General features: G+C 44.0%; 1 protein-coding gene and 1 non-coding gene across 4 annotated transcripts in view; both read left to right on the top strand.

The window, feature by feature from the left end:
• TRMT11 (tRNA methyltransferase 11 homolog) overlaps positions 1-14,088 on the top strand; it is a 71,623-nt gene extending 57,535 nt beyond the window's left edge. For all 3 annotated transcript variants that reach the window (XM_038770155.1, XM_038770153.1, XM_038770154.1), the window contains one exon: positions 13,511-14,088. In XM_038770155.1, the coding sequence (XP_038626083.1) occupies positions 13,511-13,642 (132 nt within the window). In that variant the 3' untranslated portion in view covers positions 13,643-14,088. The remainder of the gene's footprint in view (positions 1-13,510) is intronic.
• Positions 8,648-8,785, top strand: LOC119924728. The gene has a single exon (XR_005449424.1). It is a non-coding gene; the product is annotated as a small nucleolar RNA SNORA7 (small nucleolar RNA).
• Positions 14,089-14,347: the final 259 nt, after the last annotated feature.

Genomic DNA, 14,347 nt, shown 5'->3' with positions numbered 1-14,347 from the left:
ACTTAACTTCTCTGTGCCTCAGTTACCTCATCTGTAAAATGGGGATTAAAACTGTGAGCCCCCCCCTGCATGGGGCAACCTGATCACCTTGTAACCTCCCCAGCACATAGAACAGTACTTTGGACAGACATAGTAAGCGCTTAACAAATACCATCATTTGAGAAACAGCGTGACTCAATGGAAAGAGCACGGACTTTGGAGTCAGAGGTCATGGGTTCAAATCCCAGCTCCGCCAATTGTCAGCTGTGTGACCTTGGGCAAGTCACTTAGCTTCAGACCCTCAATTCCCTCATCTGTAAAATGGGGATTATGACTGTTGGCCCCACGTGGGACAATCTGATTACCTTGTATCCTCCCCAGCGCTTAGAACAGTGCTTTGCACATAGTAAGCGCTTAACAAATGCCATCATAAATTTACTGGCTAGAAATTCGAGCGGCAAATTTGGCTCTCGAGTGCTTTGAAAGGAGCCCGTAACTGCAGGTGGAAACTACCCCGATTATGTCACGCTCACCATTCCACATGGTTACAGTTTGAGGTTAGGCTAGCTGCTCTTGGCTCTGACGTTTTTGGCTCTGGCTATTAATGAACGTTGCCCTTTTTGTTTAATTTCCTGTGTTGGAACATCACTATTTCTTTCTCATACGGACCTCTGTGGCCAAACCCAATTGGCCGTTTTGCTTTAGAAAATGGTGTCTTTGTTTCAAGTATACCGCTCATGTCGTCTTAAACTTTAGTTCATGGGAAACCAAAGACAACCAAACCCTACTCTTTTACTAGTGAGTAGAGTTGTTGTTTCATTTTCAGATTATCTAGGGTTCTAAATGCGCGGTGCTCTCTCTGGCCACGATAGTGCTTCGGGTTGCAGAAACATTTTGTTTTGCAAACAGGCGTTCTTATTATCGGCTGGGATTAAAGCCGTCGCTGTGATTTATAGAACTTCAGAGCCCAGAAAACAAGTGCAGGTTTTCAAGCTGTGGCAAGAAAAAACAAACCCAAAAACAATGTTTACCAGGGATGGACAGCCCAAGATTGAGCCTATCTCCGAAATTGGCGAGCGTGACAGCAAGTAAGAAAGGACTCACTTAAACCATTTCTCCTTTCCCTCCTTTCTCTCTTTTCTTTCTTTTCATCCCACTTTTTACCTATTTAATTGCTCCCTGTCCTAATGTTTACATTAACCCTCAGTAAAAATCACCAACCAGGTTTTAAAATTTTAGAAGCGAGGTTGTCAAAAATAATTTTACAGATTATTTCTCTAGACTGTAAAGTCATTACGGGCAGGGATCACATCTTCCAACTCTGTTGAATTGAACTCTCCCAAGTGCTTAGTACAGTGCTCTGCACCTAGCGCTCAATAAATACCACTGATTGATTGATTGATTATGCGCCCTGGATGTCCATATATGAACATCAGGTTTGGGGGAGAGATTTTCAGTCTTGTGACATCCACATTCTCATTAAAAATGACGGTAGGGGTTTCTATTTAGTAGCGCTGGTTGCCAGACTTTTGACCTGCTTGTCCTCGGTTTGAAATTGCCGAGCGCTGTTTATAGTTGTATAACTTTAACACAAGTGGTTTCTATAGCTACTGTCCAGTTGCAGATGTAGAGCAGTGGGAAGCGGTGATAAGAGAAGTAGGATTTTTAAACAAAAGCCGGACGTGGGTAATTACCCCGAAGCTGAACTGAGCTCCACTGGATTGAGCCGCAGTATTTGCATTGCGCTTCTATTATACCGATGGAAGAGATGAAAAAAATACCAAGAAAAAAACTACCTGCTCCCGTCATTCCTACTTCTACCTCCTCTGTCTTCCACCTCCCACTATATGATTTTTGTTAGGCTCTGCCCCCCCCCCGTTTCCATAACCTGCTTTGGAATGAAAATCCTTCTCTAAGGTTTACTGCGTTTCCACTCACTTATCGTCGAAAACTCCATAAGCCATTTGTATTCAAATGTTTGCAGTGAAACTGCTGTTTTATGTAAACGCTGTCACCAAAGAGGATATAAATGACTTGAGGTTATTACCAGCGACGTGGAAGAAATCATTATCTCCTTATCGAAGAAGGACAGTGAGGAAAGGAAAAGCTTTAAACCTGACCCTATAAATCAAATCGAAGTCATTCTGCTTCCTGAAGTCTAATATGTTTAGGTCACTTCATGTCAGGGAATCATTTTAAGCCACGCATGTCCCAAATGGGAAATTTCACTTCTGAAATTTCAGAATAGCCGTTTTATCGTTCAGCGATTCTCATCCCAGCACTTAGAGCAGTGATTTGCACATAGTAAGCGCTTAATGCCATCGTTTTTATTATTATTATGAGACAGCGATCAGCCATTCTATGGCGTTTCTGCCAAATTAAGAATCATCGTGTACTAAGTTTGTAGTTATCCTTTGTGATGTTTTTTTTCAACTCTTGTGATGGTGTTTTTGACTGCCCACCTCTCAGATCGGAGCCGGGGATGGGGGAGCCAACCAGTTGGTTTAACAGAAGCAGATAATGCTTCTCTTGTGTAAGGTCCAATTCTCATTTTCTAGTTTTAAATTTTCAGTTTTGGGCTGCTCACAGATGGGAGTTGTTAGCACCTGGAACCTCAAGCTGCTGATGCCTTTGTGTTTTTTGCACATGGCATTTGGAGAGTGAGAGAGTGTGAATAATTGTCAGGGCTCTCCTGGAGAGAGATGGCAGTCTGGATCATTGCAGTGTGTCTATGCGTGGTCCCCGGCCCCCCTTTCCGCCCCCAGCGATAACGTCTCGAGAACGGGGTTCAGGACCATAAATCCCCGGGCTGTTGGTGATTTCCTTAGCTCCAGGAGATTATGTTTTGGAGTGATAAGTGTTTTTAGCAGTATTAAAAGCACATCTCCTCCAATTGGCCTTCCCCAAATAAGCACACTCTCATTTCCTCTTCTCCCACTCCCTTCTGCGTCACCCTTGCACTTGAATTTGTACCCTTTATTCGCCCCTCCCTCAGCCCCACGGTACTTCATACTAATAATAAGAATGATGGCATTTGTTAAGCGCTTACTATGTGCCAAGCACTATTCTAAGCGCAGGGGTAGATGCAAAGTAATCAGGTTATCCCACGTGGGGCTCACAGTCTTAATCCCCATTTTACAGATGAGGTAACGGAGGCACAGAGAAGTTAAGTGGCTTGCCTAAGGTCACACAGCAGACAAGTGACAGAGCCGGGATTAGAACCCAAGTCCTCTGACTCCCAAGCCCGTGCTCTTTCAACTAAGCCCCACTGCTTCCCTATTATGTGTGTTATTCTCTCTGCTTCTCTACTTTTTTTAATGGCATTTATTAAGCCCTTACTATGTGCAAAGCACTAATTTGTTTATAGTAATGTCTGCCTTCCCTCCTAGACTGTTAGCTCACTGTGGGCAAAGGAACATCTATGCCGACTCTGTTACATTACGCTTAGTCCAGTGCTCTGCACACAGTGAACCCTCAGTAAATGCCATTGATTGATAAGTGGCAATCAGATCATTTGGAGAAGTACTTGTGCTATCTGCCCAGGAGGATTTTAGGTGCCCCTGGAGAAAAAGGAGAGTGAGATGAATGAGATCTTCAATAATAATAATAATTTTGGTATTTGTAAGCACTTACTATGTGCCAAGCACTGTTCTAATAATAATAATAATAATAATAATGATGGCATTTATTAAGCACTTACTAAGTGCAAAGCACTGTTCTAAGTGCAGGGGAGGTAACAAGGCAATCAGGTTGTCCCACGGGGGGCTCTCAGTCTTAATCCCCATTTTACAGATGAGGTAACTGGGGCACAGAGAAATTAAGTGACTTGCCCAAAGTCACACAGTGATCAGGTTGTCCCATGCGGGGCTCACAATCTTAATCCCCATTTTCCAGATGAGGGAACTGAGGCCCAGAGAAGTGAAGTGACTTGCCCAAAGTCACACAGCTGACAAGTGGCGGAGCTGGGATTAGAACCCATGACCTCTTTCCACTGAGCCACTCTGCTTCTCCAATGCAAGAGAAGTACTTTGCTTCATTCATTCATTCATTCAATCGTATTTATTAATGATGGCATTTGTTAAGCGCTTACTATGTGCAAAGCACTGTTCTAAGCTCTGGGGGGGATACAATGGGATCAAGTTGTCCCACGTGGGGCTCACAGTCTTCATTCCCATTTTACAGATGAGGTAACTGAGGCTCAGAGAAGTTAAGTGACTTGCCCAAGGTCACACAGCAGACGTGGCGGAGCCGGGATTCGAACCCATGACCTCTGACTCCAAAGCCCGTGCTCTTTCCATGAGCACTAACTGTGTGCAGAGCACTGTACTAAGCGCTTGGGAAGTCCAAGTTGGCATCATCTAGAGACGGTCCCTACCCAACAGCGGGCTCACAGTCTAGAAGGGGGAGACAGACACCCAAACAAAACATATTAACAAAACAAAATAAATAGAATAAATATGTTCAAATAAAATAAATAGAGTCATAAATCCGTACAAACATATATACAGGTGCTGAGGGGAGGGGAAGGAGGTAAGGCGTGGGGGGAATGGGGAGGGGGAATTATGGCAATGCTCCGAGGAAAACTAAAAGATGCCAGGCCCCGCTCTCTGCCCAGGAGGATTTTAGGTGTCCCTGGAGAAAAAGGAGAGTGAGATGAATGGGATCTTCCAAATCCCGGAGCCGGTTAGATACTTGTAGTGTTTTTTAGCGGGAATTTGTCCGTAAAATGAAGTCAGCAGAGGGCAGCCTTGCCCGCTAACGGAGCGGCCCCTCCTGGGAAAAAGTGCCTGGAAGGTTCCCACTGGAATTCCCTCGCCTGGCCTTTGGCGGTGGAATTCCGAGTATTGGATGCTCGGGGAATTGGCTGGCCAGGGCGGTGGTTTAACAGGGTTCTGTTTTGTTAGTTAGGCCAATAATTGGCAGTTTCAGTTCGGTGAGAAATAGCCTTTGAATTCCAAGGTTCATTTTACGTTTTGCCAAACCCATCATTCCATTCCGTGAAAAACGAGCCATTTCGCTATTGCTTTGTCAAAATAGGAATTTGGGGGGAAGGGTTTTGCACTGCTTTCCCGAGCAAGGCCCTGGGCCTAATGCATCATGACTTCCAGTACATTCATTCATATTTCTAGACTGTGAGCCCACTGTTGGGTAGGGACCGTCTCTTTATGTTGCCAACTTGTACTTCCCAAGCACTTAGTACAGTGCTCTGCACACAGTAAGCGCTCAATAAATACGATTGATTGATTGATTGATTGAGTACTTACCGTGTGCAAAGCACTGTACCGAGCATTTTACAGATGAGGTAACGGAGGCACAGAGAAGTGAAGTGACTTGCCCAAAGTCACACAGCTGACAGTTGGCAGCGTCAGAATTTGAACCCATAACCTCTGACTCCAAAGCTCTCGGGACAGTACACTACAACAATAAACAGGCGCATTCCCTGCCCACAGTGAGCTCATAGTCTAGAGCATGGCGTAATAATAATAATAATGATGGTATTTATTAAGCACTTTGTGCAAAGCACTGTTCTAAGCGCTAGGGAGGTTACAAGGTGATCAGGTTGTCCCACAGGGGCCGCACAGAATTCATCCCCATTTTACAGATGAGGGAAAGGAGGCACAGAGAAGTCCAGCGCTTAGAACAGTGCTTTGCACATAGTAAGCGCTTAATAAATGCCATTATTATTTATATTTATTATTTAAGTGACTTGCCCAAAGTCACACAGCTGCCAAGTAGTGGATAGAGCAGAAGGTCATGGGTTCTAATTAATCCTGGCTCCACCACTTTTTTTAAAATGGCATTGATTAAGTGCTTACTATGTGCAAAACACTGTTCTAAGCGCTGGGGAGGTTACAAGGTGATCAGGTTGTTCCACGGGGGGCTCACAGTTTTAATCCGCAGTTTACAAATGAGGTAACAGAGGCACAGAGAAGTGAAGCGACTTGCCCAAAGTCACACAGCTAACAATTGGCAGAGTCAGAATTTGAACCCATAACCTCTGACTCCAAAGCCCGGGCTCTTTCCACTGAGCCATGCTGCTTCTCCACCATTGCTTCACCACTTGTCTGCTGTGTGGCTTTGGGTAAGTCACTCACTTCTCTGGGCCTCAGTTACCTCATCTGTAAAATGGGGACTGAGACTGTGAGCCCTACATGGGACAAGGGTTATGTCCAACCTGATTTGCTTATATCCACTCCAGCACTTAGTACAGTGCCTGGCACATAGTAAGCGCTTAATGAATACTACAATTATTATTAGTATTGTTAGTTAGTATTAGTTATTATAAGTAGTATTAGTATTGTAGTCTTCTAGACTATGAGCCCGTTGTTGGGTAGGGACTGTCTCTATATGTAGCGTACTTCCCAAGTGCTTAGTACAGTGTTCTTGCACACAGCGCTCAATAAATACGATTGAATGAATGAATGGATGAACAAATATTATTATTATTAGAGGGAGAGACAGACATTAATGTAAATAAATGTATTACAGATAATAAAAATGGAGTGGTTTTCGATAAGCGCTTACTATGTGCCAGGCACTGTTCTAAGCCCTGGGGTAGATGCAAGCAAATTGGGTTGGACACAGTCCCTGTCCCACATGGGGTTCACAATCTTAATCCCCATTTTACAGATGAGGTAACTGAGGCCCAGAGAAGTGAAGTGACTTGCCCAAGTCCACACAGCAGACAAGTGGCGGAGTCGGGATTAGAACCCACGACCTTCTGATTTCCAGGCCCATGCTATGCCAGGCTGCTTCCCCAGATGTGTGTGTGTTTGTGTGTAAAAGCAGCAGCATGGGTCAGTGGAAAGAGCCCAGGCTTGGGAGCCAGAGGTCATGGGTTCGAATCCCGGATCCGCCACTTGTCAGCTGTGGGACTTTGGGCAAGTCACTTAACTTCTCTGGGCCTCAGTTACCTCAACTGCAAAGTGGGGATTAAGACTGTGAGCCCCACGTGGGAAAACCTGATCACCTTGTATCCCCCCCCCAGTGTTTAGAACAGTGCTTCACACATAATAAGCGCTTAATAAATGCTATTATTATGATTATTATTATTATCTATACCCACTCATGTGCATCTGTATGAACACACACTCACAAGAGTCTTCACTAGAGGAACCCATGCCACCATCTGTTGAACCACTACTTAGACTGTGAGTTCCCTGGGGGGTAGGAAATATGGCCAACCTAATTAATTTACATCTATCCTGGGGCTTACAACAGTGTTTGACGTGTAGTAAATGCTTATTGTCTTATGCCTTTTATGTCTTGTTGTCTTATGAGAAGCAGCGTCTCTTGGTAGAAAGAGCATGGACTGAGAGCTCACCTCCTCCAGGAGGCCTTCCCAGACTGAGCCCCTTCCTTCCTCTCCCCCTCGCCCCCCTCTCCATCCCCCCCCATCTTACCTCCTTCCCTTCCCCACAGCACCTGTATATATGTATATATGTTTGTACATATTTATTACTCTATTTATTTTACTTGTACATATCTATTCTATTTATTTTATTTTGTTAGTATGTTTGGTTTTGTTCTCTGTCTCCCCCTCTTAGACTGTGAGCCCACTGTTGGGTAGGGACTGTCTCTATATGTTGCCAACTTGTACTTCCCAAGCGCTTAGTACAGTGCTCTGCACACAGTAAGCGTTCAATAAATACAATTGATTGATTGATTGATTGATTGAGTCAGAGGCCATGGGTTCTAATCCCGGCTCTGCCACGTCAGCTGTGTGACTTGGGGTAAGTCACTTCTCTGTGACTCAGTTCCCTCCTCTGTAAAATGGGGATTGAGACTGTGAACCCCACATGGGACAACCTGATTCCCTTGTGTCTACCCCAGCGCTTAGAACGGCGCTTGGCACATAGTAAGCACTTAAGAAATGCCATCATTATCATCATCATCCCGTCAAGTCCTCTCCGACCCATAGCGACACCATGAACACATCTCTCCCAGAACGCCCCACCTCCATCTGCAATCGTTCTGGCAGTGGATCTGTAGAGCTTTCTTGGGAAAAATATGGAAATGGTTTACCTCTGCGCAGTAAACTTGAGTCTCCACCCTCAACTCTCTCCCACGCTGCTGATGCCTGGCACGGGAGAGTTTCGACTTGTAGCAGATTTGCCTTCCACTCGCTGGCCACTGCCCGAGCTAGGAATGGAATGGGTAGGCCTCCACTCGACTCTCCCTCCCACAGCGAGACTGGTAGAGTACTGGAAACTCTCCAGGTGCGAAAATAGAGAGGAAAATATGCACACGGCAAATACAATAAAGGTAAAACAGTAGGGCCCATTAGCATTGGGTTGGACATTCCTAGAACAATCCATTATTTTGGCTTCCCCACTACTATTAGTCATTTACTGTTGGATTATAAGGAGGCTACTCACAGCAGTCAGTGGGTATATCTGCTACCTTTCACCAGGACCGGAAAACTGGTCAATCAATCAATCAATCAATCGTATTTATTGAGCGCTTACTGTGTGCAGAACACTATATTAAGCGCTTGGGAAGTACAAGTTGGCAACATATAGAGACGGTCCCTACCCAACGGTGGGCTCACAGTCTAGAAGACTGTGGTCCTGATTGGAGCCTTCCTTTTTTCTTTAATTTTGAGTTAGTCTCTGAACACGTAACCTCAAGGCAAGTTAGTGTGATTGTGAGTTGGTAAGTGGCAATCCCCCTCTCAGTATCGCACCTGGAGAGTTTCCAGTACTCTACCAGTCTCGGCTACGGGAGGAAGAGCCAAGCAGAGACATACCCATTCCATTTCTAGCTTGGCCAGCAGCTAGTAAGTGGAAGACAACCTGCTGCAAGTCAAAACTCACCGGTGCTGGACAGCAGCAGGCAGCGTGGGAGAGATTCCAGGGCGGAGACTCGAGTTTACCGCGCAGAAAGAGGCAAAAGTAAACCACTTTCAGATTTTTACCGAGAAAACTCTCTGGATACACTACCAGAACGATTGCAGATGGAGGTGGGGTGTTTTGGGAGAGATGAGTCGGTGGAGTCGTTATGGGTCAGAGACAACTCAACAGCATTTGACAAGACAATTGGAAATAAGGTCATTTGGAGCGGTACTTTGCTTTCATTCATTCATTCATTCAATTGTACTTATTGAGCGCTTACTGTGTGCAGAGCACTGTGCTAAGCTCTTGGGAAGTACAAGTTGGCAACATATAGAGACGGTCCCTGCCCAACAGCGGGCTGCTTTGGAACTGTAGTAATGATCCGAGGCAAACTAAAAGATGTCAAGCCCTTTTATCTGCCCAGGAGGACTTTAGGTGCCCCCAGAGAAAAAGGAGCGGGAGATGAATGAGATCTTCAAATGCGCAAAAGATAGGGGTTTGGGGGAGATTGCCAAATTTATTTATTCTGGGAGTGTGATATTGCCCGATGGGGCCACTGAGCAAAGCATCTAGACTGTAAGCTTGCTGTGGGCAGGGAATGTATAATACTAAATAAGAATGGCATCTATTAAGCGCTTACTATGTGCAAAGCACTGTTCTAAGCGCTGGAGAGGTTACAAGGTGATCAGGTTGTCCCACTGGGGGCTCACAATCTTAATCCCCATTTTACAGATGAGGTAACTGAGGCACAGAGAAGTTAAGCGACTTGCCCAAAGTCACACAGCTGACAATTGGCGGAGTTGGGATTTGAACCCATGACCTCTGACTCCAAAGCCCGGGCTCTTTCCACTGTATCTAACAATTCTGTTGGGTTGTACTCTCCCAAGTGCTTAATTCAGTGCTCTGCACACAGTAAGCACTCAATAAATACCATTGATTGATTGACCGATTCATGATTTTGGGAATGAACGAGTGCAGGCCGAACAGTAGTCCCAGTTCTTGACGTTACAAACCATAGAGAAGCAACGTGGCCCAGTGGCTAGAGCACGGGCCTGGAGGGAGTCAGAATGCCTTCGGTCCTAATCCCATCTCCGCCACTTGTCTGCTGGGTGACCTTGGACATTTTACTTCACTTCTCTGGGCCTCAGTTACCTCAACTGTAAAATGGGGATCATCATCATCATCATCAATCGTATTTATTGAGCGCTTACTATGTGCAGAGCACTGTACTAAGCGCTTGGGAAGTACAAATTGGCAACATATAGAGACAGTCCCTACCCAACGTTGGGCTCACAGTCTAAAAGGGGGAGACAGAGAACAAAACCAAACATACTAACAAAATAAAATAAATAGAATAGATATATACAAGTAAAATAAATAAATAAATAAATAAATAGAGTAATAAATATGTACAAACATATATACATATATACAGGATTAAGACTGTGAGCCCCAAGTGGGACAGGGGCTGTGTTCAACCCTGTTTGCTTGTACCATCCAATTCTTAGTAAAGTGTCTGGCACATAGTAAGCACTTAACAGAAACTATTATTATTATTATTATTACATTGATGGGATGGAGGTTGGACGGTACTTTCTGCCCCTGCCGAACTCCGCTATGTCCAGAGGATCTGAGGCGCGTGCGATAGAAGAGAGAAAGAGATCGGGGAAGGAAAACTAGGTGGCACTTTGCTCCACCATGGCACTGCCCCTAAACCCCCACCCTCAGCTGGTGAATTTTCATTCCTCCTCTTGGCAATTTTATTTTCCCTACTACTGTTCCCTAATCACAGAAAATGGGCAAACCCATAAAAGAAATGAAGCACTAAAGGAATGAAGTCTTTTCATCGAGTCAGGGTCGGGGCTGGTGAGAGCGGACAGATCTGTGCATATTGGAGAGGCTGAAGAAGTCAAAGAGAGGGTCAAAGCCTGGGTCAGAGAGAGAGAGAGACGGGAGATTGTGGTGCTTGAGGACATCTCCCCTTCTCCATAGAAGAAACCTGTTGCCCTTGAAGTAGTTAAGTGATGGGAGTTGAAACAAAGCTGCAGATAGACTTGACTAGGATTGGCAGGGAATGTGAGTCAAGAAGACCCATTCCAGGTGTTGAAAGATATGTAGAGTTGAATAGCAACATAAATGTTAGCTCTGGTTCTTGCTGAGATAAGACAAGAGAAAGGTAGATGAATAAGGAGAGGAGACTGAGAGTCGGATAAAAGGTTTAAAGTAGTCCCGAAATAGTTTGGAAGGAGACGTGCTTTGCTGGCATGTTGACTTGTTCACTTAGTTCGGCCCTACGTTTGGGATTATGTTGGCGATCAACTTCGTGTTAGGGAAAAAACACGTTAGAGGGGTTTTTTTTTCATGCTATGTAAGTGTTTACTCTGTGACAAGCACTGCTTTAAGTGCTGGGGTTGGACTGTGTAAGGTTGGACCCAGTCCCTCTCCCACGTGGGGCTCACAGTCTTAAGTAGAAGAGATGAGGATTTAATCCCCATTTTATAGTTGGGGAAACTGAGGCACAGATGAGTTAAGTGATTTGCCCAAGGTCATACTGCAAGCAATTGGCAGAGCCAGCATTAGAACCCAGGTCCTCTAACTCCCAGGGCCGTGCTCTCTCCACTAGGCCAACGCTGCTGCTCTATTCCCCGTTTGCAGAGTTCGAACAAGTGAACAGCTATTTCTTCTGACATCGCATCGCATTCTGTCCGAGTAGACACATGTTCCTGGAAGTTTGTTCATTTCCCTAACAATACTATCTTTGAAATGCAGAATGAAAGCACTGCTTATGTATATATAGATCCACTGTTACATTTTTATGACCTGTACAGAGATGATGATGATTATAATGATGGCATTTGTTAAGCTCTTACTATGTGCAAAGCACTGTTCTAAGCGCTGGGAGGGATACAAGGTGATCAGGTTGTCCCACGTGGGGCTCAAAGTCATCAGCCCCATTTTCCAGATGAGGTAACTGAGACTCCGAGAAGTTAAGTGACTTGCCCAAGGTCACACAGCAGACATGTGGCGGAGTCAGGATTCAAACCCATGACCTCTGATTCCAAAGCTCGGGCTCTTTCCACTGAGCCACACTGTGCACTCTACATAAGTGTACATAAATCGGTTCTTTAGTCCCAGACTATTAAATCAGGGTTTTTTATATTAAATTAGACTAATGAATAAAACTCATCTCTGATCACATGGAAGATTTGACTGTACGCCATTGAAGGGGACAGTAGAGGTTATTTTTCACTTGCATTTACTGTCTTATGTTTGTTGAATATGGGCTTGAGGATGTGAGGATGGTCCAGAGAACACGTACTGATTTAAATGTTTTTATAGAAAAAATAAATGCTACAAGGGAGGTTGAATAATTCTTTTTAAATTAGCTTTGTTTATAGCGTATTTTACTGTACATGGGTTTTTTTGGAACCTTATTTAATTTCAATCAATCAATCAATCAATCGTATTTATTGAGCGCTTACTATGTGCAGAGCACTGTACTAAGCGCTTGGGAAGTACAAATTGGCAACACATAGAGACAGTCCCTACCCAACAGTGGGCTCACAGTCTAAAACGGGGAGACAGAGAACAGAACCAAACATACCAACAAAATAAGATAAATAGGATAGAAATGTACATATAAATATAAATAATTTATATTTGTACTTTCAAGTATTAATGAAGATTGACTTAAAATTTATATTTTTTATATATTTATATTTTTTCAGTCAATCAGTGGTATTTATTAATTATCAATGGTATTATTGATGGTATTGATGGTATTGATGGTATTATTGATTATCAATGGTATTATTAATTGTCAGCTGGGTGAGTTTGGAAAAGTCATATAACTTCTCTGGGCCTCAGTTACCTCATATGTAAAATGGGGATTAAGACCGTGAGCCCCCTGTGGGGCAACCGGATCACCTTGTAACCTCCCCAGCGCTTAGAACAGTGCTTTGCACATAGTAAGCACTTTATAAATGCCATTATTATCATTATTATTATTATTTATTGAGCAGTCAGTGTTTGAGAGAAACAATAGACATACTCTCTGCCCTCAAGGAGTTGACAGTCAACAGGGACAGACACATAGGGGAAATGGGAGAGTATAAGGATATATAGATAAATGCCTGAGGGCTGGGTTGAGTGTCAGAGCCCTTTGCATAGGCAGATAAGAAAGGGCGAAAAGGGTGGGGAAATAAAGGGAAATAAAAGGGTAGTCAGGGAAGGCTTCTTGGAGGAAATATGATTTTAGTACAGCTATGAAGAGGGGGAGAGCGGGGGTCTGTTACAAAGGAGGAGGGAGTTCCAGGTTAGAAGGAGGGCGTGGACCCGGGGTGGGTAGTGAGATGGATGGGATCGAGGTACAGTGACTTGACGCAAAATTTTAATTGAGCTAGTAGGGAGGAACACCAAAACAATTCCCCCTGTTGGATATAACGTAGCTGAAAAGGTCATTCGAGTCTCCCGTCTTCACTTCAGCGTTTGAAAGGCCTTATTTCCCTTGTGTAGAAGCCTCTTCAGTTCACATGCTTGTGCTTAGTTCTTGGCATAGGGAACCAATGAGATTTTGAAGAGAATAACGGTCGAGTAAGCCTGAGACTTATTTTCACTTGATTTCGAAAGATATTTTGGTACCGGTCCTAGAAGCGATAGACTAAAGCATCTGTTTTCTGTATTTTCGTGTCAAACAGGACCAGGATCAATCCCCTCACCTGTTAGATAATCAGTTCCTACCTTACAAGGGTCACAACTCCTTCCGTGAGAAGTACTTCAGCGGGGTGACGAAGCGGATCGCCAAGGAAGAAAAAGACGGCCAGAAGTGACAATTATATTCAATTGAAAAGAAGAAAGAATGACGTTTCTAGGACTTCGGCGGGGAAAGACATCTGGATATGAGCATGTGAGGATGGTCCAGAGAACACGTACTGATTTAAATGTTTTTATAGAAAAAATAAATGCTACAAGGGAGGTTGAACGACTCTTTTTAAATTAGCTTTGTTTATAGCGTATTTTACTGTACATGGGTTTTTTTGGAACCTTATTTAATTTATATTTGTACTTTCAAGTATTAATGAAGATTGACTTAAAAGTTATATTTTTTTACCCTTCACTGACACAAGGAATCGGCCTTGTTGACATTGTAAACCAGGAACTTCTGGCTGATTCAGAGTCACTTAGTGGTCATTTAGAATTTCTTATTTGTTTAATTTGCTCTCGTTTGGTACTGAGAGACAGTCAAAACAATAAAGCTCACCGCGGGTTCTTAAAATTGTTTTGCCTCCACTGGTTTTCTCTTGCAAATTCTCAATGCCATATCCCCTTCAGCTCTGAGATGGTGTTGATGATAAGAATAATAAGTGTGGTATTCGTTAAGTGCTTATTACATGCCAAGCATTGTACTAAGCCTTGGGGTAGATACAAGATAATCAGGTCCCATATGGGGCTCGCGGTCTAAGTAGGAGGGAGGACAGATATTGAATCCCCATTTTGCGGTCGAGGGAACTGAGGCTCAGAGAAGGGAAGTGACT

Source organism: Tachyglossus aculeatus, chromosome 2 (assembly GCF_015852505.1).
Source record: "Tachyglossus aculeatus isolate mTacAcu1 chromosome 2, mTacAcu1.pri, whole genome shotgun sequence".
Lineage (NCBI taxonomy): Eukaryota > Metazoa > Chordata > Mammalia > Monotremata > Tachyglossidae > Tachyglossus > Tachyglossus aculeatus.
Note: the sequence above shows the minus strand (reverse complement) of the source record. Positions and strands in the feature narration are given on the sequence as shown.